This window comes from Cavia porcellus, unplaced genomic scaffold (assembly GCF_034190915.1).
Source record: "Cavia porcellus strain 051 isolate PalLab524CR breed Dunkin Hartley unplaced genomic scaffold, mCavPor4.1 scaffold_33, whole genome shotgun sequence".
In the NCBI taxonomy this organism is placed as follows: Eukaryota; Metazoa; Chordata; class Mammalia; order Rodentia; family Caviidae; genus Cavia; species Cavia porcellus.
Window position 1 is genome coordinate 34,593,653 of NW_026947516.1, and position 27,847 is coordinate 34,621,499.

The 27,847-nt window shown below is 38.7% G+C and overlaps 1 protein-coding gene across 2 annotated transcripts in view; it reads right to left on the reverse strand.

Moving 5' to 3' along the window:
- Nucleotides 1-427: 427 nt before the first annotated feature.
- Fthl17 (ferritin heavy chain like 17) overlaps nt 428-27,847 on the reverse strand; it is a 43,658-nt gene continuing 16,238 nt past the window's right edge. Inside the window, exons 1-3 of one of the 2 annotated variants that reach the window (XM_063242818.1) lie at nt 26,721-26,772; nt 11,405-11,499; nt 428-1,276 (exon numbers count right to left, since the gene is read on the reverse strand). In XM_063242818.1, coding sequence (XP_063098888.1) covers nt 561-1,276; nt 11,405-11,477 — 789 coding nt within the window. In that variant the 5' untranslated portion in view covers nt 11,478-11,499; nt 26,721-26,772 and the 3' untranslated portion in view covers nt 428-560. Of the gene's footprint in view, nt 1,277-11,404; nt 11,500-26,720; nt 26,773-27,847 lie in introns of those variants that run through there. The other variant, XM_063242819.1, reaches the window with a different exon arrangement.

Here is a 27,847-nt window from a genome sequence, read left to right on the forward strand (position 1 = left end):
AGGCCCTTGTGCTACCAAATCAACAGACATTATTAACATTAGCATTTTTAAAGTAAACTACAAGTCTTCAGGTACAGTTGAGTATACCCATATGTCTTATTTTTTACTGTTCCGAGATAGAACTCATGGTCCTTTGTAGATGAGGTAGTCAAGCTACCACTAAATTACACAGCAAACTAGAATCCCTTTATCCCCTGTTCATTCCCAGTTCCCTTAACTTCTGTCCCACAGGCACGTACAGATCCCAGAGCCCTAGACCATCTACACCATCCCATCCCATCTTTCTCCCCCATCATGGTGACCCTGAACCACATGGTGGGTGCAGAGACTCTCAGATACCCGTTATACAGCCACAGTAATGATCTACCTTCATTTTTAAAGAGGGGGGGTTCTATACACATAAATTAACTGGACACCTTCATTGCATTAAGAACCAAGTAACAACTTTATTGGAAACAACAGTTTGACGAAAAGAGCTGAAGTTAATGTGGTGAGTGGAGAGTGCACCCCCCTGCCTGGTGACCAAGGGAGGATCCCAAAGACCTGGGGACAGTCTGTGCTCAGTTCTCTTTGTTGGTGTCCTCCAGGCTAAGCTTGCTAAAGAGGTAGCTCACTGAGCTGTCCCCCGCGGTCTCCGTCTCACGAAGGCTGGTCAAGCAGTTTTCCAACTGGTTGAGAACCGGAACCTGGGGCTTTATGTAGTGGTACAGCAGGAAAGTGCTCAGGTCGGAGTCATTCTTGTCAGTTGCAAGGCTATGCAGCAACACGAGGCTCTGCTTGAGAGTGTTCTCCACACGGAAGGCGTACTCCACAGCCTGGATACAGGCATGCCAGTTACTGATATTAGGCTTTACGATGTTGCAAAGGACGACACTACCACCTCGGTCCTGTTGCATCCGCATGAGCTTCTCAGCACCTTCCTGCCACTGATGACACCGGCGAAGGAAAAAGTGCGAGTAGTTTTTCAAAGCCCCGCTGACGCTGTTGCAGTAGAGGGCCATGGAGAGGTAGATGTAAGAGCAGTGGAGCTGCAGGTGGATCTGGTTGATGACTGCGGCCTCGCATTCAGGGTGGTAGCTTGGTTGGCCCTGTGGTAACATGGTGGGCAAGTTGAGCACAAAGGCTGCAAAAGCCATGAAGTTAGCCCGAGCACGTTGGGAGCGGACTGAGCAGCGGTGGCGACGGCTGCGAAGACGGCGAGGTCCTCTTGGTGCTCCCATGGTACCAAAATAAGCAGATATCCAGCGGCTGACTCTGGACAGGGGTGGAGGTGGATCTGAGGAGAAAGCGGAAAGGCACCGGAAGTGGGCGTGGCCAGAAGTGAGAGGGCCAATAACCAAGGCGGGAGGGAAAGTACCTACTGTGCGGTGGTTAGGACAAAATGATGGCAGCAAAAGTGGGTTAGATGTCTCTGAATATAATTCTCTGAGGCAGAGCTCTGGAATCAGTAGTTGGGTCATGAGTGTAGAGTTCATTGAGTAATTTGGGCAACTCTATTCTATCTAATCTCTACCTTATTTTGAAAAGTTATTTATGAACTTAAGTTTATATTTTTCCATAATAAATTGGATGGTTTCTTTAACTAATTTGTCTGAATATTACCCAAATGCGACCATGTAATTTAGTATAGTGATTTTATGATATATTTAATATCATAAAGCCTTATTTGAATAGCTGTTGTCCTCACTGACTTGAATACTTACATGACCCATCTAAGGAAGAGGTTGGGGATTAGGGCATTCATTCCAATGCTGAATTTCATCAGTAACTCTGGAAAAATTTGCACTGTCTTAATTATATTGAATCTTTGATTTTGCAACATTTCTAGTATTCAAAGGCTTACTCTTTTCCTATGTAATACCTTTCTAACACAGCCTGTTTTGGTATCATTCTCTTTTGTTTTCTGTATTAAATCTCCTCAGAATTAGTTTAATGTGCTCATCATGGTCTCCTCTTCATTTTGCTAAAGTATCTGACCAACCACTGTAAATTCCTAATCCGAAAAAAAAGGGCTCTTCATAAAAAGGGTGAGGGGAAAGGGGCAGGAGTACTGAGTTTTATCAGCAACCTACATGATACTTCTCTGAGTACCTCTATAATAATAAGAAAATAATTGCTCTATTGAGATATACTTTACATGCCATAAAACTAATCCTTTAGAAGTAAAAATTTCTGTGACTTTTAGTATATATGTAGCATTCTGCAGCCATCACCAAAATTCTAATTTCAAAAGATTTTTCTCCATCCAAAATGAAATCTCTGATCCATTAGTAGTCAGCCATCTTGTCTCCTCTGCAAAAGTGACAAGTGCTGATCTACTCTTTTATTTTTATAGATATGCTTATTATGAACATTTCATATATCATGGAATTATATGGACTTTTGTGTATGACTTCTTGCACCTAGCAGAATATTCTTAATCTTCATTCTTTTATTCCTGAATAATATTCCATTGTATGGATATACCACATTTTATTTATCCTTTGATCAGTTGATGAACATCTGCATTATTTTCATTTTCTGGCTGTCATCTGTTTATGCCCTTACCTTTTATATATCTCCTTTGGAAAAAAGTCAATTCAACTGTTTTGCCCATTTTTAAAATTGGATTGTGTTTTTGAGTTTTAAGATTTATGTATATTTTATGAATACAAATCTCTTCACAAATGTATGATTTGCATATATTTTCTACCATTCTGTGGGTTGTCTTTTTACTTTCTTTAATCCCCAATGTTCACAATTATGATGTTTATCTTTTTTTTTCCTTTTGCCATTTGTGCTGTCAGACCTAGGAAACCATTGCCTAATTCAAGGTCACAAAGATTGCACCTAGATTTCCTTCTAAGAATAGTAGATATTCAAATATCAGATTCATTATGATTTGAGTTATATGATCACTTTTATTCTTTTATGTATAAATATCCAGTTATGTGCAATATCATTTATTAAGACTACCCTTTCTCTTCTGGATGGTCTTGGCACATTTGTCAAAAATTAATTGACCATAGATGCAGGGGTGTATTTCTGGAATCTCAATGCTGTTCTGTAATCTTTAAACTTATGCCATGACAGCACTGTCTTGATTAGTGTTGCTTTGTAGCAAGATTTGTAATAGAGAAGTGGAAGTTGTCCAAATTTTTTAAGATTGCTTTAGCTGTACTATGTCCCCTGAATTTCCTTATAAATTTTAGGATAATCCTGTCAATTTCTTCAAAAAATCCAGCTGAGATTTTGATAGGGATTGTGTTGAATTTATTTGTAGATAATTTGGGAAAATATTAATATTTTAATAATATTAACTTTTGATTCATAACCATGAGATGTCTTTCAACTTATTTAGATCCTAAGCCTTTTAAAATACAGATTTTGTTTCAACTGGAGCCAAAATTCTGAATTTCTGGGCAGCATCTCAGGTGATGCCCGACCACACTATGAATCACAACATTCTGAAAAGAAAGAGGCCAACATCCCTCATCAAGATTTGGAAATGAGGACATGTACATTGCTCTCTTCAAAGACAAATGCTTGTCCAGAAGTCACAGAGAGTCCCTGTGCTACCTATGCTAGAATGTAGTGTGAGAAGCCCCAGCCCTGTCTTTTCTCCCAAAAATATAAATAAGAAAGTGACTCCATCTTGGACTCTAGCTCACTGTAGGCTGTCCTCACCTTTTTCTTTGAGTACACTAGGTTAGAAAAAAATGTTTGTTCAGTTTACATTCCCAGAACACAGCTGACATCCAAAGATAGCTTATCAACAGCCAGAGTCTTTCCATCCCTTGTCCTCCCACTCTTCCTTCCTCTTAAGAATTCTGCTCAGCAACCTTTTAGGTCTTCTCTTCAAGCCACTTGAACTTGATAATTGAGACAGATTTTAAACCTTCAACCCAGCCAATGGAAAAGAAATGTCAGCGGCTTCTTAGGCATTAGGGATAAAAAGAACCTGCCTCAGCCTCCTGCATGCTTGCTACCTCATACTAGAGTGTCCTTGTACCCTTCTGCAAAATCAAAACTTGCTTTGTTGAGATTTCTTGGTGTCTGAATGCTTTATTACCTGCACTAACAAACTGAGTCTGGGAGCGTATTCCCTATGTGTGGGTTTCCATAGGATGAAAGTCTTCTTTGTATCATGAAAAAGTGTGAACGACTTTAAAATCAGCAAAAAAAAATTGAGTGGATAAAAAAAGTTTTTACGATGTTCTTCCAGATTATTTCTATCTCCCACTGACTTTGAGCTATAACTGTTAATTGTAGAAAGTTAATAAGTCAAATGAATATTGTCCCTAGAAATGTAAATTAAGTATCTGGTGGAATGTAATTAATTCTTGACTCATTTTCCATCTATTTATAGATTCATTCTTATATTCCAATAGTTAACTCACTTTCAGTCTATACATTTATTTCTACATTTCTTATTGCCTGTATATGTAATGACTTTTTGAATTCTTCTGTGAACCATTTGTAACATATTACTGACTTTCATATTAATCAGCCTTTCACGTGCATAGAGTCATGATTTTCTCCCCTCCTCCCTTTAATTAATTTTTAATACTTATTCCCACCACCTCATCAGAAACACAGCTGTTAGATCAATTAAATACTTTCATGGGTTGTTGATGATAGATATGATTCCAGAAAACTATTTGGAACCTATAGAGATAAAATTCCTGACTGAAACATAGACTATGGAAGTACAGCATCGTAGAGGAGGAGGTAGGGTTACTCTGGGAATGCAGACAACTGGTGAAAAACTGCAGAGGAAGGGGCTAGAGAGCAGGGCACAGGAAGTAACTCATAAGCAAAACTTTACAGTCACTGTGAGGGAGAGGCTAGCCTGGTGCACATGGGGAGGGTAGAGAAGCAGGAGTGATCAGTAAAATCCTATAGATAACCAGATCATGTAACCTATAGATAACGTATATTACCTAATGATAACCAAAACAGCTGAGAACTAGGGGAGAGGTGAGTGCTTCTGAACAGAAAGTAGTCAGCACAGGGGCTGGGGATTTAGCTCAGCAGGCATAAGCACCTGCCTGGCAAGCATGAAGTTTTGAGTTTGATCCCTGGTACAGAAAAAAAAAGAGGGAAAGAAAGAAACAAAGTGGTGAACACAGATTTGAGGAGTACAAGGCTGACAGACAAACAGTAAGTTGACAGGCTATGATTCATGATCAAGGTAAAATTAAACCTGGGTAGGAGGCAGGAACCTGAGTTTTTGGAGCCAGGATTAAGGATTCCCTCATCAAGTATTTTTGTTAGTTTTGTTTGCTTTTCTTCTGTGGTACTGGGGATTAAACCAAAGACCTTCTCACCGAGCTACATCTCCAGCACTCTCCCAATTCCTGACTATATTTTGAGATAGTAGCTCACGAAGTTGCTAAGTTGCCCAGGCTGGGTTTGAACTAGTAGTCCTCCTGCCTCAGCTTCCCTGAGTTCTGGGGTTACAGGCATGGGCTATCACATCCAGATTCCTCATCAGCTCTTTTAAGTTCCCTGAATCATATACCTGGAAGGGCTGTTGAGATTCACAGATATTAAGTGTATAGAGTATCTACAACTGGCGCATGGGCTGTCTTCCAGAAAAGGTTACTTCTGTCTGGTAATCAGACACAGGGAAGCTCTACTGCATGTTGGTTGGCTCCACTATAGAGCAACTTTTTAGTACAAAGACCACAGGAAAGTTTTGTGACAGCTCATATTTGGTTGGATATTAATAAGATGTTCAATATCCATACCCATTACATTCTGAAGAAGAAAAAATCTTTCTGTTTCCAATTTTTCACTGTTCTGATTGGGGTGGGGTGTCATCATTTTAAGAACCTAAATATGCTCATAGTCTGTATGGAATACAGATAAATTGATAGCTAACATTAGTTCAGTTAAATATAAACTGTCTCTGAGTTCAAAACCTCCTAGTTTTATTCAATGTGCTGGATATTCTCCATTTACCCTTATAGGACTACTTCTCCATCTTACTCAGAGCCCTGGGAGGAGGAGGCTGACCCATATGGATTTTATCCTTGAACCCTGTGTGCTCTAGCTTCTGACTGGGGTTGGTCAATGCAAGACACTGGCAGTAAATGGAAGGGCTGAAGGAGAATGAAACTGAGTTCCTTATTCTCTTGCTCCCTCTCTACAGTATGGCAAGGAAAGTCCTTTATTTTCCTTTTATAGACTTTGCTTATTTGATGAAGACAATTATCAGGATAGGCCTTTTAGAAACAGTTCATTCAGGGAAATCTACCACAAAGACTCATTCTTTGGCTTAGGATTAATGCACATCATAAGAAGTTCCAGAGGGGAAGCAAAGGTAGAGGATAGATAACAGCTGGCTATAGAAGTTCCCTGAGATAGTCAACTTAGAATTCAACATAATACAGCATGGGGAGCCCTGAACAGAGGGAGATGAATTCTCTCATCCCAAGAAGAAAGTAAGGTGAGAAGAACCAATCAAACATAGAGTCCCGGTGCTATTATTGGAACAGCTAAAGGATCAGTGCTCTCGCAGCAGCGGGTGACTTGCTGAGCTGACCGAAGTTCCACCACTTCGACTCACTGGAGGTGCAGACACACTGAGATTGGGGGTCAGCCACCTGAAGGGAAAGCTGAGCTGGCGGGGAGCCTGCATTGACCTGTGGTGAGTGACGGGAATGGAGCCATTCCACAGAAGGGGGGGGCCTCCAGCAGATGACATTCTGGGGGTAGGCAGGACTGGCAAGTACAAGGGGCAGCAGTGACTTCAGTCAGTTGTTCCCTTCCTGAACGGGATTGGTAGAGTGATCTAGGCCTGGGTCACGTGACCTGGCTGAGACCCAATAGGTTATCTGAAATCAAATCCCCACAGCTGCGGTGCACATTAACCACACTAATGCAGTGAAGCCTCAGAAGTTTGACTGATCCGGAGGGGAGGTGGCACATAGTAATACAGTGCAGGCTTCAGCAGCTTGACTGATCCAGAAGGGAGGGGCCAGTGTACGCTGCCCCTGTTTGCAACTTACTAGCAAACTTCAGTGGAAAGAGTCACCTAGCCAGCAGGCTTCAGAAGAATTGTAACCAGCAAAGAAAGAAACTGGGGCCTCCTGGAAGAAACAAAAGAGGTGGGAAGAGGAAGCAACAACAAAAACTCCCCAGGTCCCAACCCTGAGAACATTGAACCAGGACAGGTAAATACAAAGGAGGATGAGAACAGCAAACATGCAATATCAGACATGGCACCAGTGGACATTAAAAAGATACCTTCAGAACCTCATAGACGAGTTCAAAAGTGAAATAGTTAGCCAAATAAAGCAAGATATAAGAAGATTAATAAAAGAAATGTTAAGCACCCCTCAAGCAGACACAGATGGAAGGAGGGAGGAACTCAAACAAAGGAGAGAACCATTTGATGAAGAATATAAAGAAAATATTGAATACATGAAGCATATTCAAAGAGATTACCAGGAAATTAAAAACTCTATGGAAAGATGGCAAATCTGTTTGAAAGAAACTAAGGATAGATTATCCAAACTGGAGAACAGTTTTGCAATGTGGGATTATAAAAGGCAAAACTTTTTTAAAATAACAAGGAAACAAGCAGTAACAATACAAAGGCTAGAAGATGACAAGAGAATCTACAACTTGAGAATAAAGAATGTGAATGAAGAAGCAGGGGTACCAAGAATGGAACTACAAAGTCTATTGACAGAAATAATTAAAGAAAACTTCCCAAACACAGGAAAAGGAAATGACATTATGATGCATGAGGCATACAAAACTCCAGCCACCTACAACCAAAACAGAGCTACACCAAGGCATATAATAATCAAGATTCCAGAAATTCAATATAAGAACAGAATATTAAAAGCTGTTAGAGACAAGAAACAGATAACCTATAGAGTAAGGCCCATCAGAATAACAACAGACTTGTCGACACAAACCATCAAGTCAAGAAGAGCCTGGAGCGAAATATTCCAAGTCCTGAAAGAAAATAACCTCCATCCTAGATTGATATATCCTGCTAAACTGTCTCTAGAAATTAATAGAGAAACACGATGCTTCCAAGACAAAGAACTTGGGAAATTTGTAACCACCAATCCAACTCTACAGAGAATACTTCAGGACATTCTAAACAGAGAGAAAAGTACTAGGATTCCAGGAACACTGGCAGAGAGGCCTCAATGAATGGAGCAGAAAACAGAATGAAGAAGATAAGCAGACAACTGATGGCAAAAAAAGAGCATAACAGAAATGAGGCAGAGAAGATTGGTTATAATCTCTAATATAAATGGCCTTGATACACTAAATTAAGAAGTTCCAGAGGGCCCAGAAACCAGTATACAAATCAATATTATTTTAGGTCACAGAATAAGTGGAGTTGATAAAACAAGGACCTCATTTAAGATCATCCCTGGCAACAGAGTTGTGACAGGTGGAACTGACATCCTTGATTAGGACCCCTGTTTTGTAGCTTGCTGATGTCTCTGGTTCCTCCCTTTTGTTGGGTGACTAACCCTTTGATTATCTTTCATCTAATTAGTGCACATATTAGGATAAAGATTGGAGAAGAAGAAGCAGGGAGAGTCATTTTCTACTTGTTAGTGACCATGCTTTGAGGTCTGATTGGAGGAGACATTGAGTTAATAAGATTTAAGGAATATCTGTTTCAAATAAAATGTTCTTCTCTGTCCACCTTCTGTTGACCATGATGGTAGTTACTTCAGAGTGTTTTGTATGTCAGCGTATGAATGAACTCAATCATTGGTCATAAGGGATTATAGATATTTACTAATAGATTCACTTAATCATTTGCTCCTCAGAAGGAAAATATAACCCTCATTTACAGACAGTAAAAACAATGTATGTTACAAGTTTTCTTTGCTTATTATTGTTTTTAAATAGAAGATTAAAAATTTGTATTATGTATCATTCATGTCCTTCAGAGAATATTAGGTATAACAGCCTAGGGGCAATGACACTGAGGTAATAAATGCTAATAGTTCAATGGCTGAAGAAAACATATACATCTTGTTCAGTTGTATTCTCAAGTGACTAAAGAAACTCTTTCATGGCTCTCCCCTGATGGTTAACTTACAGATCCAGGCTAAATTCTATTTTGTAATCCTGCTACCTCAGAATTTGTCTCTTATAGCTATACAGAAGGAAAAGAGAAAACATGTAGATCTCTCACTTGCTCTTTACTGCTTTTGGCCATATGTCACATACATGTCAGCCCAAGTCAACTTCAAGAGAAGTTGGGAAGTATGGGGGAAACTGTGATATTCAGTGAGCAGTATAATTTCTGCTTTGTGTATTTTTATCATTTCATGTAGTTTTTTCCCTCTCTACTGAGAATCAAACCTAGAGGTACTCCCATCACTAAGTTTTGCCCTTATTATTTTTTATTTTGAGATAGGGTCTCACTAAGCTGCTCAGGCTAGGCTCAAATTTATGATCCTCCTGCTTCAGCCTCCTGATTAACTGGGATTACAGGTGTGTGGTACCACACTCAGTTCTTAGTAACTGTTTCCAAGAAGTTATTTTGAACTCATATTTTTTATCACTTTTGCTTATTTACTAAAGGGTGCATGAGTCAGGTTTCCCTGGAAAAAATGTTTACAACTTTGTGTGTGTATGTGCATGCGTGCGTGTGTGTGTGTGTGTGTGTGTGTGTGTGTGTGTGTGTGTGTGTCTGTGTGTAGTAACATATCTTGTGTGGCTCCATCTTCACATAATTGTTTTAGAAATTTCACTTTATTCATCTTTTTCTCTCATCCCAGATCCCAGCTTGCCATTCACACTCAGATCCAACTCCATATTCTATGTAAAAGCCATCCTCTAAATATCAACCTCTTCTAAAAATCTGTAGCATTGATACTCACACAAATAACATGAAAATCAATCATAGACTGACCATTGAAGTCCTGTCTGTAATTACCTTGAACCATGAATCATCTCCTCATCTGTTGAGTCCCTTTAGTGCAATGCTGTCCCTGAGTCATAAGTTCCTGGAGGGCAAAGTCTCTTTCATCAAATTCACTCAACCAGGTAGAATATCAGAGAATAAGTGCTCAAAATAGATGAGTAGATATGTTCTGATCTAATTGGACTGTAATATTCATTAAACATGTACTAAGAATCTAAGAGCCATATCACAGGACCTGTCTAAGGACTGTGGATAAAACAGATAATTAAAATATATTGTCTATTCTCCCCACTCTTTCCAAATTATAGAAAAGGACTGTCTACCAGCAAAAGGGCATGGTAGCTAATTTCAAAGGTGACCCAATGAATCCCTTTGCCCCTGTTTGATCACGCTGCTCCTTTCTAGATTTGCCACTTCATTTACTCATCAGTGATTGTTTTGCCAATAGAAGGTGGTAGAAATGTCACTCTGGCATTTTCAAGAAGATGGGCACCATTTTCTTCCTTCTACTTAGAAGTTTTCCTCTTGAGAAACTCTTCCTCTGAACCTAGTTCTGATGCTGTGAGAAAATCAAACTATAGGAAGCAGAAATGAGGAGAAAGGGGGCTAAATTCCTAGACAACAGTCAACACCAACAGTCAGCCACCTAAATGAGCCATTTGGGATATTTCAGATGACTATAGCCCAGCTGATATAACAAAAAGAACAATGATGATCCATCTTACATCAGTCCATGCACAGAATTATGACCAAAAATAAGATGGGCTTTATTTTCAATCACTATGTTTTGTGGAGGAAGGAGATTGCTGTGCAGCAAAAAGATAATTGAAATACAAGGCAAGAAATTTTTACCAGCACACAAAAGATTCCACAAAAGAAGGAAAAGAAGGAAGAAAATTGAAGAATGCCCTCAAAGAAGTCACATTTGAGCTGACAAGTAAAAATTCTCCAGGTAGAACTATCCCAGCACTTGGGAAACTAAGACAGGAGGATTTCCATGAGTTCAAGGCCACCCTGCCACATAGTAAAAGTCTGTCTTAAAACAAAACAAAAACAACAACAAAAAGACCTTTCTAGTTAGTGATTCAATTTGAGAAAAAGCATGGCAATATAAATTTTTTTCAAGCAGAGGAGAGTCAGAGTCAGATTTTTGTGTCACACAGATTTTCCTGGCAGAGGTAGACATCAGAGGGAAAAAAAGAATATCCAGAAGACTTTGTAATGATGTGATACAGAGAACAGGAAATGGCAAGGATAATGCAGAGGAAGTGTGGGTACAAGTGTCATTGAGGTGAAAGTTAATAGAATTTGAAAACAGAAGTGAGTAATGAAAGAAAGAAAGGTATTACAGCTTAGATCTAAGATGGCCTCCAAAGCATCATATGTTTGGAAGGTGACTGGCTGTTAGGTGGAACCTGGTCAGAAGAGGTGGGTCATTGTGTGTGTGGCCTGGAAAGGTCCTTGTTTTCTGCTTCCTGTCTGCCATGCAGTGAGCAGCTCTTTTACCATGGAAGAGTCCATGCAGGCGTGGAGAACATAACGACTTGCGATGTGATTGAGCTTTCGAGTATTGGGTCATCCGTCATCCAAGAGAAGATAACCTATATAAAAGTAACATCTGTTTTCAGAGTTCAGGAAAAAAAGGAGCAGTTAGCATAATAATTTTCAGACAGCTGCGCAGCTGCTCTTTTGGGGATATTTATTCTGTTTTAGAGTAACATTTTAGAGGGGAGTATACCTAAAAGACATCATATTAACAAGGCAGGACTCTGGAGAGAAAATGTGTGTAGTAAGAGGCAACATTAGGACTTATTTTTCCATTAGCAATAATGGGGTGTAGGAATCTGTAGACATGCTTACCCAGGCTCCTTTGTGGCTAATTTGACAGATTTGTCTTGAGACCACAATTGTGCATGGCTATGAAAGATTTTCTCTGTGTGAAGCTAACTGGCCCACCTGGGTTTAAGCTTCGTCTCATCTTTATTAGGGCTACTCTCCAAGCACCTCAGCAATCTCCCAGCATAAGGCTGCATAATATGCCAGTCATCCTAATGATGTGAAGTATCTAAAGGTTTGTAGCAATGGGAAATTTACTTTGATTTTCTATAAAAGGTCTGAAAGCTCATCATGATGATGGAATTCCAACAAATCCAACTCTGTACCACATACTACTTAAATAGGTGATTATTCTGAAGATAAATGACATACTTTTAGGCATATATTTAATGCGCTATCATAAAGAATACGACAGGCTGTGTTATGACAGTTTTTCGTACTCATCCCTGTGTATATGCGCCTGTACACAACTTGATTTGACCCAGAAGGTAATTCATGGAGGATCTGTGTGTACACTACAAATGGAAGTTTACTATTTTTAATGGACTCTGAGAAGGTCAGAATGGGCATTTGATTTGAATCCAGACCAGCCTGCATATCCTTTTACTTTTTATTTACTCTGGGACAAAACTTAATTATGTTATTAACTTGCTCATTTTTAGTGTTCTGGCCATGTCTGTCATGTACCAGAACACCTGCAAGTTTACTTACCTGGATTAATTGATAGGGTTCTATTTTCCCAGCTATCATGGCTTACTCAGAAGAAAAACCCAGAAGTGATTTCAGATCTAGAGTCCCTAGGTCAAGGAAAGCCCAGACCCATTTTAGAACCACCAGGGCTGGTGTCTACCTATTCTTAGTACAGTCTAATGGGGGGATGTTCTATCCATTGGAGGGCTACAGGCTACTACAGTCATGAACAACCCCTCTAAAATCTCAATGTTTTAACACTAGAGCTTCATTATTCTTTTTTTTTTTTTTTTTTTTTTTTTTTTTTTTTTTTGCTGGAGATTGAACGCAGGGCCTTGTGCATACAAAGCAAGAGCTCTATCACTGAGCCACATTCTCCAGCCTATGAGCTTATTCTTGCTTGGGGCCAGGACTAGAGAGCAAGTAAAGTGTCTAGCATATAAAATTAAGGAGGCACCCAGTCACAGGGCCATAAAAGTGAAGGTCTTTCTTATGCTGGATGCCCACTGTGCATCAATAAGAGGCCACACAGAGAACCAAACTGACAAGGCCTCATCTCCATATACCCTTCATGTTCACTGGACTGGAGGAGCTTAAAACAGCATATTGCACACTGGCTATTTAAACTTCCACTGGGAAGAGACGCATGTCACTTCTGCTCACATTTCCCTGGTCAAAGATATAGCACATGATCTAACTCCAAAGAGGACAGAGAAGTACATCATTACCAGGTGCCTGGAAAGTGGAGCACTGAAAGTATTTGGTAAAGACCTCAAATGATTTTTATGGTTATGTTTCCTAAGTTCTCTAGCACACAGGTTCTCACAACTTGCAACCTGGAATTATAATGAATTCCTGCAGTAGCTAGCTGATAGAGGGTAACTCCTTTTGAGTATACAGGAAAACTTGATAGATACATGGCCTGTGCTCCTTAACATCATCTGCTCAGCTGAGAAAGGGCTTTCACAATATACTAATACACCAACATCGCTGAAGTGAAGCTCTCTTCCTCCTCATGTACTGAACCTTTTACTATATGCAGCAGCTCTAGTTACCAAGGATTGTCAAATCCCTACTGAAAAAGCATCACTCCTCTTTCACAAATTCTTCATTTTTATTTTTCTATATCTTTCCCAATTTTTTTTCTACTCCAAGAAGTTTGGGGATCTATCCTGTGAAGAAGATGCTATTCTAATTATTCCATGTTCCCACTTGGAGGAAATGAAAAAAAATTGTTAGCTAGCATTACTTCTTCTTAGCTATGGGCTCCAAAAATAGCATCTGGAAAAAAACACCTGCAGAATAAAGAGAAATGGCAAAAGCCATGGTCTCTTGCCTTTTATTTTATTCAATTTTTGCTATACTTTAAGACAAAATTAAAATCTAATTGTGAAGTCATTATAATAACAATCATGTACAGGAAACCTTTTTCAAGAGTTTGGATTTTTTTTCATACTTAACAAATTATCATCACATACCAAATTCCTGATTTGAAACACCCTTATATAGATGAGAACAGTGGCTGATTAAGTAACCTGATTATAGCATGAGGTGAGGGACTGGAATATTGAGGATCTAGAAACATCACAATCTTTAGCTTTATCTGTCGTAAGAATCTCCATGGATTTCAGTAGTGGCTTTATTCTCGGTATATAGAGAAACTCTGAAATGAAGATTTCATTCAGTTTCTGATTATTTACTAGTTATATATCATATATTTGTGCTATTTGCATCAAACTTTAGGGGAAAGAGAGATTAAGGTGCAACGTATATCAAACCTACTTAATATGATGACAAAAATACAATGCTAAGTATTAGTGAGAATGTGAGGATATGCATACCGTAATATAACCACTTGTTATATTGCTAGGAAAGAGAGGAATAAGACACTGATAAGCTCAGCATGTATCAATCTTTAAAACTCCATCAAGTGAAAAAGCCCAAGAGACACCCACACGAGCTAAATCATGGTGATAGAAGTGCAAGTGGTTATCTTTGACAGGAGAACTGACTGAAAAGAAATATCTTTATAATGGTGGAAATATTGCATAACTTTACTGAGATGGTGGTTACAATAGCATAGAAATTCTATGAGCTGTGCACCTTAATGTGTCCTTTTTATGGTATGGAAATTGTACTTTAATTTTTAGAAATACAAGATAAATGTAAGATATCAGACTTATAGGAACCTGCTCTGTCTCACACTCTTTCCCAATGTTTTGACTTACATTCCTCAGAGAGTATTGAAGGAAATAGTCCCCTTACCTAGTAAGAAGATTCACAGAAAATCAATCCTTCGCGTACCAATTTTACTTCCTTCAAAGGCAGATAGAAGCCTTACAATAGGGTGTGAATCTCTCTCTGCGTGGGTTGGCCAAGCTTTCCTTAGCTTATCTGCTGTTAACAGCTCATGGTTACAATAGCAGCAGGGCACAAATACATAAAAGTTCTGTCTACTTGGAATTAGTAGAAATACACGATGCTCTGAGAAACTAAAGCCAAACTCTTGGTTGTCTAGGTACAGAAAATGGAATGCATTACCTGCCATTCATCTCAGGGAGAGTCAGATGGTTCTGGCAGGTGAATGGAGTTCCATTAGATATGGGTGAAGCTGTGCAGAAAGCTTTGTGGCAAAAAGAGACAGAGGGAAGGGTGACAAATAAATGTGTTCCCCTCTTATGCTGCCAAGGAGCATGTTACAAGCCTGAAGTGGCCCTGAGTGGCATATACTCTGCTCTTAACTGTAATGCAAAATGAGTATGACAAAGAAGGAAAAAAATGTCACTACTGTCTGATTCCTGTTTTGGGACTCTGCTAAGGATTGTCTTGTTTTCTTTTTTATTTCTCTCTCTCTCTCTCTCTCTCTCTCTCTCTCTCTCTCTCTCTCTCTGTCTCTCTCTCTCTCTCTCTCTCTCTCTCTCTCTCTCTCTCTCTCTGTCTCTCCCTCTGTCTCTCTCTTTCTCATGCTTCCTAAGTGTAAAAAAAAAACACCAAGCATTCTTACATAATGTTATCCATGTATATTATGTGATGTATTTACATTTTTATTTATTTATAAATCTGAATGGAATATCTTTTTAAAAAGTGTATGGAATAGGTGCTAAAAGGAAGTCTTTGCAGGCACTCAAAATTAACTGATTAGAGAAAAAATAAACCTATTATGAGTTTACAGACCTTTCCTTTGACAGAGCAAATCTTTTCTTTTGGTAATCTTGTTTTTTGTTTTTGTTTTTGTTTTTGTTTTTGTTTTTGTTTTTGTTTTTTATCAGTACCGGGGATCGAACTCATGACCATTTGCTTGCAAGGCAGGTGCTTATGCTGCTGAGCTAAATCCTCAGCCCCCTCCTTTTTTTTTGGTAATCTTTTTTTTTTATTGAGCAAATCTTTTCTTAAAATCAGTGGATTTTTAGCCAGGTGTGACGCTGCATGCCTGTAATCCTACTATTTTGGGAGGATAAAGCAAAAAATTTTCCCAGTCAAGCCAAGACTGAGCAACTTAGTGAGAACCTGTCTCCAAAGAAATTTTTAAAGGGCTGGAAGTTTAGTTCAGTTTGCAGGTCTTGAATTTAATACCCAGTACTGGGAGGAGAAGCCAGTGGATTTTAATATGGCTTGAACAGTTGGGCTTGCTCTCTTAGAATGCATGCTTGTCTAACAAATTGAGAAAGACAAGTAGCCATGTGTGGAAGACAACAAAGGTTCTTGGAAAACAGCCAGCTTCAACTTGCCAGCTACTATATGAATGAGGCCATCTTGGAAGTGGGTCCTCCACTGTCAATCCAGCTTTCCCAGCTGAATCCATATGAAGTGGACACAAGATGCTCCCATCAATCCTGACAAAATTTGGAAATGGATAAGCAAATGAATACTTGCTACCTTATCATTAAGTTTTGGGGTGGTTTGTTACATATGACCAAAACAATACCTCAAGCTATTTTTGTGTGTATACTTTATCTGAGTTTCTCTCACCATTGAAATTTACATGTGGCACATCGATTTTTAACTTTGTTTAGTAGTTCAGGAATACTGTTGAGGAAGACTTGGAGACTGTAGCCTGGTTTAAAATGAAAGTATGCATGCTCCTCATTAAATCTATTCTCCACACAGCATATAGAGTGATCTTGGTTTAAAAAAAATCAATCTGATCATGTCACTACATTGCTTAAATTCTATAGGGGTTTTCCAAAGCAGTTTAAAATGAAAATCAAACTCATTCTAGTGCTAAAAATCCTGTATAGTGGCTTTTGCCTAATTCCCTTCATTCTCTTTTCATGTCACTCACCCACTCAGCCATGTACATAGACCAGCCTCACAGATCGTCTTCCAGTCCCCTGAACATGCCAAGCAAATGTTCATATTTGCATTGAGAAAAATCTGTGTTACATATTCTTTCTGCCTAGAGTAATCATTATAGGACCTGCTTCTTATCATTCAAGTGTCAGCTTCAATCTCATTTCAGAGAGACTCCCATTTCTATGTGTATCAGTCTGTTATTTCTCTAATAACTTCAAAACAAACTACCTCACAATTCAGGGGTTTAAATCAACAATCATTTATTCCTGGTTTCGTAAGCCTATAGAGTGATCTGAGCAGAACTTCTCTGAGTACAGTCTGGACCACCTCTTTGGATGAGCAAATGAAAATGCAGAATCCTAAGGCCCAAACTTAGAACTCAAATACTGTTGATCCTCTGCCCCTCCTACTGTCCAAATCAAATCACACGGTTAACATCGATGAGGGAATACTCTTCCCATACAGGGGAAGATTTGCTTAACAAAAATCGAATCCACCATAGCACAAAGCAGTCACACTATTGGTCCTTATTTTCAGCCACCCCATTTTCTCTCTGAAAATAATTTATCATTCTGGTATTTTTGTGTTTACTATTATTGTCTATTTCCTCTTGTTAGAATATATATTATATATGAGCAAAGATGTGACTTGTCTTATTCATTTCCATGTTCTTAGCACATGGAACAGTTTCTGGCTAAAAATGAGGTACCTGATAAGAACAAACATATGTTGTAGATATAGTACAGGAAAAAATAGCAAGAGAGATGCTTGTTTCTCCCAAATCCAAACTATACAAATGTTTTCAACTTTTGACTAATGTTTCCTCTTCCTGTAATTTATCTATCTCTCCCAATATTGTCTTCAGATGATATAAAAGGTATCATGATGATTTTTCCCTCAGTGTATTTTTTTATTACCTGTCCCTCTTCATGAGAAATCTGTTTGTCAGATTTTAGCATTAGAGAGGGGCAGTGCCTTGGGATTCACATCCTCAAATCAATCGCTTTCTCCCAATTTCTAGGTGAAAACCTTCACCAAAGGTATGACCCTGTCTGAACTATATTCCCCCAGGTGACCTTGAGACAAGGATGGGTATTCAGAGTCTATTTTGGTACATGGACATGGACAGAGGAGTAGAAAAGTGATACAGGAAGGGAAGGCAGATCATCTATGAGTTCTTTGTTAGACCAGCTACTAGCAGGGGAGACTAGAACTTAGTCTCACTGGTTATAGTATTAATAGTTCAATTATCCTGTCCAATACAAGGCTGTCCAGGGGAGAGGGGCTGAGGGAAGAGGATCAGGGAAAATGCTAACATACACACGTTTGTAGGGAGGTGTGCTATGGTAGCCCAAGGACAGGCTTCTAACAAAGATATGAGTGCTAGTCATTGGAAGGTAGGCTGGGTATAAGAAGGTTTTAAGATCAGAGGTAAATTTGAGCAGAGTAAACCATGACTAGCTTGTTTTTTTTTTTAAATCAGCCTTATGGAGGAATAACTGAAATAATAAACTGTTCATGCTTAAAAAGATGTGACTTCACAGAGCTGAGGGTATTACTTAGTGGTATAGCTCTTCTGTAGCATGCTCAAGTCCCTGGGTTCAATCACCAATAGCGCATTTAAAAAAATACAACTTGATATGTTTTAACATATGCATCTGTCCATGAAACCACCACCACAATCAAGAAATAATGAACAGGCTGGGGATATAGGTTAGTGGCATAAGCATTTGCCTGGCACGTGCAAGATCCTAAATTCAATTCCTAGTTAAAACAAAGAAAGAAAGAGAAAAAGAAAGAAAGAAAGAAAGAAAGAAAGAAAGAAAGAAAGAAAGAAAACAAATAAGCCATCTCTTCCAACAGTTTTCTCTTACATTTTAGCAATCCCTCCATCTGGCCCTTCATATCCCTAAGCAGTCACAGATCAGCCTATCACAATAATTTGCATTTTCTAGAAATGCACACAAATGAAATCATACAATATATACTATTTTGTCAGCTTCTTTAATTCAACGTGATTATTTTGAGATTCATATGTGTCAGTGTACTAATTAGTAGTTCACTCCTTTTTGTTTCTGAGTAATAGTCCATTATATAGCTGTATTGCAGCACATTCATCAGATGATAGACATCTGGGTAATTTCCACTTTTGGGCTATTTTTAATAACCATGATATGAACATTTACATATAAGCCTTTTTGGGAGTGTCTATTTTATGTCTTTGTGTAAAGACAGGGCTCCATCATGTAGTCCAAACCAGGATCAAACTCATTCTATTGCCCATGCTGGCTTTGAACTCACAATCCTCCTGCCTCAGCCTCCCAAGTTCTGGGATTACAGGCTTGAACCACAACACTCAGCTGTTTTGATGTCTCTTGAGGTCCTATTGGCATATGAAATTAGCCATGATAGAGTATACCATGGAAATTTTCAAACCGTATAGATTGAAGCCTTTAACCCAGATATCTAGTAAACATTCAACACCACATCACTATATACATCTTAGAATTGGAATTACTGAATTAAAGACATATTTACATATATGTCAAAGAGGTTTTCCAAAATATTACAACTTTCTTATTTATTAAAATGTTTATATGTTATGTCTTTTCAATATTCAATTCACTGTAAGTAAAAGACACATATACTAAGATATTGGTTTTCTATAGGGTGATGTTGTGTTTCTTTTTTTCATTTTGATAAAGAGCAGGAAATTCTGAGTATATTTGACAGTTTTAAAAAAAATATTTTTGGGGGATTGAGAAAAGATGGCGGATAGATAACAGCAGCTACAGAGGCTCTCTGAGATATCCAGCTTAGATTCCAGGAATGGTGCGGTGTGGGAAGTCCTAAGCAGAGGGAAATATACCCTGCTGACCGAGGAACGAACTAAGCTGAGAGAAACCAATTGGAAATGCAATCCCAGTGCTATGATTGGAACAGCTAAAGTCTTGGTGCCACCACTGCAATTCGCAACTTGAATACCCTGAATTGGTGCAGCCGGGATAGCCCCCTAGTTTCCCCTCATTGGAGACACAAATGCTCTGAGAGTGGGAATCAGTGAATTGAACTGAGAGCAGAGCTGGTGGGGAACCCTGCCTCAACCTGCAGTGAGTGAGAGGAATAAAGACCCTTCCATAGACAAAGAAACTCAACAGAGGACATTCTGGGACCAGCCAGACTGGCCAGAACAGGGCACTGCAGTGACTTCAGTCACATATTCCCCTCTCAAGTGGGATTGGTGGGGAGCACTTGACCTGGGTGACACCACAGACTGAGGCCCAATAGGCTAGCCCAAACCAGGTCCCTGTGCCTGGCAGTGCACCCTAACACAGTGAAGCCTTAAGTAGGTTGACCTGGAGGGGTGGGCCCAACATAGGTTGCCCAGGTCTGTACCTACTAGTACACCACAATGGGCAGGACCACCTAGTCATTGTGCTTCAGACAAACTGAAACTGACAAAAAAAGAAACTGGGCCTCCTATATATGCCTGTATGGAAGGAATAAAAAATATGAGAAGAAGAAGCAACAAGAAAGGGTCCTTAGTCCCCAATCCTGAGAACACTGATCCAGGAAAGGTAAATGCAAAGGAGAATGAGGACAGAAAACATGCAATATCAGGCATGGTACCAATAGACATAAAGCAATATCTTCGAGACCTCATAGAAGAGTTCAAAAGTGAAGTATTTAACCAAGTAAAGCAAGATACAAGTAGAATAGTTAAAGAAATGCTAAGCACCTCCCAAGAAAAAACAGATGGTGGAATGGAAGAACAAAAAAAGACAGGGAGAATTGTTTGATGGAGAAAATAGCAAAAACATAGAACACATGAAGCAGGTTCAAAGAGATTACCAGGAAACTAAAAACTCTATTGAAAGCTGGCATAACAGCTTTAAAGAAACTAAGGATAGATTATCTGGACTGGAGGACAGGTTTGTAATGTGGGAACATGAAAGGAAAAACTTCTTAAAAATAACAAGGAAACAAGCAGTAACAAAACAAAGGCTAGAAGATGACCAGAGGATCTATAACTTAAGAATAAAGAATGTGAATGAAGAAGCAGGGGTACAAACAAAGGAACTGCAAAGGCTATTCACAGATATAATTAAGGAAAATTTCCCAAACATAGGAAAAGGGAAGGATGCTCAGATGTATGAGGCATACAGAACTCCAGCCACCTACAATCAAAACAGAACTACACCCAGACATATAATAATCAAGTTCCCAGAAATCCAATATAAGAACAGAATATTAAAAGCTGTGAGTGACAAGAAACAGATCACTTACAAGGGAACACCCATCAGAATTACAGCAGACTTCTCGGCACAAACCATCAAATCTCGAAGAGCATGGGGTGAAATAATCCAAGCCTTGAAAGACAATAACCTCCAGCCAAGATTGATATATCCTGCACAATTGTCCCTAGAAATTAATAGAGAAACAAGGTGCTTCCAGGATAAAGAGGAACTAGGGGAATTTGCAACCACCAATCCAACTCTACAGAGAATACTTCAGGGCATTCTAAAGAGAGAGAAAAGTACCAGGATTCCAGGAACAGTGGCACAAGAGACCACAATGAATGGAGCAGAAGGCGAAATGAAAAAGACAAACAGACAACTAATGACAGAAAAAGAGCACAACAGAAATGAGGCACAGAAGGTTGGATATAGTTTCTAATATAGATGGCCTAGATACACTAACTTAAGGGAAAAAAGAGAATCACAGGCAGAATGGATTAAGAGGTAGGATCCACAGAAAGACTCTTTATAGGAAATATAATTAGCCTGAAGAAGGTTATATGGACCAAAATCAAATATGAGAAAATGGAATACAATGTGATAGGGAACCAGAGAGTAATAGGGGTAACTAGGCCAGTATTTATGGATAGGTTGGATAGGCTTTAATAAATAAAGAAACATAACTAGGAATTCATCCCAGGAGTGAGAAAATTCAGAAACACTTAGGTAAATAGCAGGTTACTCCCCCAATATAAAACCGTGAGTGTTGGGGAGACCCAAAAATACACAGTTCATTCTGGGGGAATAAAGGGGAGGAATAGTCTTCAAAAAAAACAGCAGACGATATAGCTAATAGTGTATCAGGAATTAAAACCCTTATTACTTGCACCACTCTGCTTGGTTGGAACTTGTTCCATCCTAGTTTGTATACAAGCACTGGATCTGAAGGCACAGACAGCTGTCCCGAAGCTATCAGGACATAGCACAGTGGTCATCTTTAATTTCCTATTAACTCAATTCAGATGCCTGTATGACTTATACTGTTGTATCATGATTGATCCTAGTTAAATCTGACTTGTTTGATTGCTGCTTATTATTCACAGATTTTATTCAAAACTCTTAGGTTGCTGGTATCAAGTTGAGGAGTATAGACAACTATCCTGAAAATGACAATGATTCACTACGATATCCATTCTGATTTGATTACTACCTGTTTTTGTAGCTCTACACTATCTACAAAGTTGTATTTCTGTTAATTCTTTTATGTACTGATATGTTCAATTATACTTTATCTGATGAAATAGCCAATTCTGTTGATGATAACAAGAAACAGCACAATGCTCATGGTACAACTTCTTATACAGCAGTTTTATATGTCTTTTTAGTTTTATGTGTCTATAGGAATATGTTTAGTTCTGTCCTGTTTTGTTCTGTTTCTCCCTCTAATATAGAAAGGATATAAATACATGTTAACACTCATGCTTGCATAAAACCTGTAAACACTTTATGAGAACTGATCTTATGACACATGATGAAATGAAAAAATACTTTGAAGAAAAGAAAGGGGCAGTGCAGTACCCAGTGCTGATTCCAGAGTGTTATGATGTGAAATCCAGCAATATTATTAATCTTTGTTCAGAAGGATTTGAATCTCATAAGTTTTGTTAGTCTCAACATAAATGAACATATGGATAAATGTGTACATGTCTAAGTGTATAATATTGATAGCCATATTACTTAGTTTTTTGTTGGATAGTTGAACATAACTGTTTGCAGTCTCTCTGGTTGAATTCCCATTTATGTGTTCCACTTTTGTATCTTGAACAACTATTTGTGGGGGGACAATATGTATACATCAACTAGTGATTTATTACTGTTTATTTCTTTTCTTTGAAAGTATGTACTATTTCTGCCCATTTTCTATTTTATCTTTCTTTAAATAATGATAAAAATATTTTTGGACTGGTATATGTATATGCAAGTCTCTCATAACACAGAAAAGAAATCTTTAAAAAAAACAGGCCTAACAGTTATGTAATCAACCCAAGGAGAAAGGAAATATAAAATATTCAGTTCACTTTGTTTTTGAGACAGGGTCTTGCTATGCATTGAAGCCTGGCTGATACATTAAAATGTTTCTTTGTTGTATACCTTTTAAGGAATTGTTAATAGAAATTCATATTTTCATATAGTCATAACCCAATGAGTTGTAACATTTCTGCTTTTCTTATTTAATATGATTTTACATCTGTCTTACTGATTTTTCTCATTGCTGAGACAAAGAACCTGACACCTAAAGGAAAATTTATTCATTTTGTAGAGGTTTCAGTTCATACTTGGCTGGCTCCAAGGCAGAGAAATATGGCAGAGGGCCATTGCAGAAGAGAAACAGTTCATGACAGGCAGAAGGCAACAAGGGAGCAAAGCACCAAAGTAGCAAGAAAGCAAACAGCAAGTAGACACAGCATCCCTCTTTCTGTTCCTTATATCCAGGCTAGCTACCCTTAGAGTAGCACTCATCTAGGATAGGCTTACCATTATCCACATCCAGAACTATGCCAAACCAATCAGTGAACTAACTTAGTAATCACACACTTATAATCCCAGCATCACACACTCTAGAGTTAGCCATCTCTGAAAAAGCCCCACCTATGACAGCATGAGGCTTTGGGGAGACATCTAGACACAAGCTATAACATCATATTTCCATAAATGGATGTAATCCTTATTATGTTCATTTAAACTAATTTGTAATGTTCTATTATCATCATTTCCCTATTGAATATTTCCATTGTTCCAATTTTTCTGCATTATAAATAGAACATCTTCTTGCTAATTTTTCTCCTTTTGCCTTGTTTCTTATCATTTCCTTGGATTGACTTCCTTAAAGTCCTATTTTCCCTTCCCATTATTTGTTTGCTTTGACCCATATACACACTTCTTTGTAGTTTTGCCTAGCCCAACCATGTACTTATCAGGTTTATATGCTCCTGCTAGATACTGTCACAGCACCCTGCATTTCCCTCTTACAACTTTCCACGCTTTCTGTGTTTGTTTTTCCTGCTAGACCGTAGGGCCCATCAGGGAGAAGGCACACTGCTTTTTTCATATTTGCTCCCCTTTGCTTGTACTGTAGGTTTTCGGTATATATCTATCGATATCTGCACTTTCTTTCCTGTCTTCCTTCTTTAGTTCTCATTTGGCATTAATTACCTCCGGAGATAATACATGAATGACCCTTTGTGTCCTATTCTAAACCTGATGGACTTACTGTACTTAGATAATTACTATGCCCAAAACCTGTTTTTGGCATCAGGCCCTGTCTGCTATAATCTTGAGTCAAAGGGCAAGGCTAGTCAGTACTCCCTTCAAGGTGCCTTAATTATAGGTAATAAAATTTTTAAAGAATTAAATTATGTAAGCCCATGCAATTATCATTCTGACTTTTCCAGATGTAGCCTTGTACTTAAAGTGAGGGTATCTTAGGTAGAGTTTTTGGGAAACAGTCTCACATGGAAGGTAATGTCCAGGAAGTTTATTGAGGAGTCATCTAGAGATATACACCTATGAGACTGGAGGAATTAAGGCTTCATGGAGAGAGAAGTTGAACTGTGATGCAAATCCCTCATCCAGTGCCACAGTGAGCTCTAGAGCCAGGCTAGTCCTTCAAAGTTGTCTTAAATTGGAGTTGGTGACCAGGGCCTTGTATCTACATCTCAGCCACTGAATGCAGACTCTACCCATAAAGTGGGCATACATTTCAATGAGAAAGCTGTCTCCATCTGAAGATAGTTTCCAGAGACAGACGAAGCCATTGAGTTAGCATCAATGAACCCTACCAGCATCTGGGAGGATGAGGGTCTCCGGTCTAAAGGGAAAATCAGGATGGGCACCATCATATCCATCATGTGGCTAGTGATCGTCTCAGAATGGGATGCTATGAGAAGAGATTGGTGGTTATTCCAAGAGGATTACCACCATTCAACTTAATTTCTAGTGTTACCTAGCAGCTCCAAAGTTCAAAGGAGGTAAAGTAGGTAAAATCTGTGTGGTCTCAGGATGTTTTTAAAAGGAATGCAACAATCACCAGGCTCTTTTCCTTCAAGGTGGTTTCCCCCACATGTTTTCCCCCCACAGCTGTTTCCTCATTTTTGAAGCCCCACAGGACATAGACAGGAAGACATTATGACATAAGCAGGAGGTCTGGATGCAAAGGAGAAAGACCATCTTAGAGGTCTTCAGAGATGCCCTGAGGTTGTGGGTAGAACCTGCATTATCCACAGATACCTTTTCCTCAGCCAATTTCTCCCATGAGACAGTTTCAAAGGGAACAGTGGACATGAATCCAATTATACAAACTTATTTACAAGGCTGAATTAGCTCATGTCTGCAGAGCACTTTGAGCCACTTGGATAGACTTCCTAAATTGTTTACCTAAGGTATTACCTCACCCTTAAGTCAATTTACTAGAGATAGGATGGGCTAAGTGAAGCCTCCATTAGAAAATAATCTTCTCATGAGTTTTTCCAACATTTGATATGCATTGTTATTAGCAGTCGTATGCAAAGTCAGCTTATTGAGACGAGACCTTTAATTCATACATCTTTCATAAATGCTTGCTTGTTACCTTTTGAGAATGGATTATCATTTTTAGATAAAATTCATACCTTGGAATAGGCCATATTTAAATGAATATTTTGGCTAAAATAATTAGTCATATTTTCAACATAAGTTATTTCAACCAGATGTCTATCTTAATTATGTATGGGTGTGCATGTTTTTGCAAGTTTTATATTACAATCCAGACTCTGGCAAAAGAAGGCTTTAGAGATACAGAGTTAGTTTCAGCCATGTATAGAATATTCAAATATATAAAGTCACTACAGTGGTTGTTTTTTGGTTTTGCTTTTTTTTTTTAAATCAGGCTACAAAGCAATCTAATTCCTGCTGATAAGATTATATCCAAAAGATGAGAAGTATAAAACAAAAGAGGCCTTTGTTCTGAGAACATGGAGAGAAAAAACCAAAACCCCCGACCGTTGGAGTCCGGCTTTCTCTCTGGCGGACACGTGGCGTGGGAGTATGTAAGTAGCCCGGGTTTGGGGTGGAACCTTAAAAGGGCATCAGGGATGCATGGGTAGCCCATTGGTCTTGGTTTGGCGCCATAGGTAAATTCCTAGGGGGTGGGGAAGATGGAGTCACAGGTAAATTCCTAGGAGAGGGGGAGATAGGAGCTCCTTGGCTTTACCAGCTACAGTGTCCTGTCTGGGCTAAAATCCTTTCACCTACCATTCTGGCTATTGTTGAAGCTTTGGCAGTGACTATGCACAAACATCTCTGCTTTCCACTAACCTTTAACCAATAAGAATTTTATAGTATTTTACCATTTACAAGTAGATTTGTCTTGTGGGATAGAGAGTATTGATAGGTATACTTTTGCTGGTTTTGTTATCCATGAACAGTGGAGGTCACTATTTGGGAGCCACTAGCACAGGCTGATACTGGGGTGGATGTTCATTCTGTCAAGATCCCCAGGCTAACAAAACCAAGCATTCCACATACCCATTACATGGAGGTCAGTTTTTCCATAGCCAATCTTTGCCCTGTTTCTGTATCAGACAGAATTTTTAGTTACGAACAACAGACCCCTCTTTGCTACTTTAAGCTTAAAAAGGGGATTCACTCAAGGCTATCTAAAAGGCACACATGGTTACCAGCAAGGCTGGAATCCCCCTACAGAATTGCTCCAGTACAGATCATCTTACCTCTGTTCCTTAACAGGCAGCACTGATCACATTACTGATGCCAGGCACTGGCCACGAAGGCTAGAAACTCTGCCACTTGCCTCTAAAAATCTGCTGCTGTACGCATCACAATGGGGGTCCAGGCCACGCCTGCTTTTGTGAGTCACCAACTTCTATTTCAAAGGTAAGCCTCAGTGTGGCTCACTGGTGAAGGTTATAGCTCTGTATCCATATCTTCCTGTTCCCTTTCTTTCTTGGCCTACAGACTTAACCTACCTTCTGTTCTGAATTGTTTTTTCGGAATGATATGGAGGGGAAAGCAGGGAGGAGGGAGAGAGAGAGGTAAGGAGACAGAAAGAGAATAAAACATAGACCAGATTTCAGAAATTATAACAAAAATCATTTTTACTTCTTTATCGTCCCATCAGAAAGGCAATTTGAGACCACTGAGCACATTTTACAAGCCATTAAACTTTCAGCTATTATCGCCTTTTTGCAACTAACATGCAAAACAGACATTCTTACCCTTAGAAGAAAATCCAGGTGATTATTTATAGACTCTTAGGAGAAAAATTTCTATGTATGAAACCAAAGTCAAAACCATAAAGAAAAATATTAATAATCTTTACTACTTCAGGAAAAGAAAAAGCACCATTAACAATGTGAAAACATTTGCAACTCTTATGGCAAAAGACTAACATCTTTAATATAACAAGATCGCTAGCAAACCAATAAGAAAATCTTTAATACCACAGAAGAAAAATGGTCATAGGATGATGGACAAGTAATTCATAAAAGAAAAGCGAATATGCAACAGCTTTATTAAGGTAAAGTGGACCATAAATAAAAATGGAAATAAAAGCAATAAGGCATACCTCCCTCCCTTTCAGATTAGCAAATAGACCAATTTGGCAAAATAGCTTCAAAGAATTAGACTCTTGGGCTGGAATGTTGTTCATGCAAGATTTCTAGAGCTTGTACAACCTTCCTAGCCAGTCCCCTCCTTAGAATGCTACTGGTCTCACCAACAAAATATCCCTTTTTTAGAAATTTTATTAGTGTATTTTTAAAATACATCAGTTACATTCATGTTAGGGAAGTGGTACAGATATGTAACATATCTTGATCATTTTCTATCTCTTTACTCC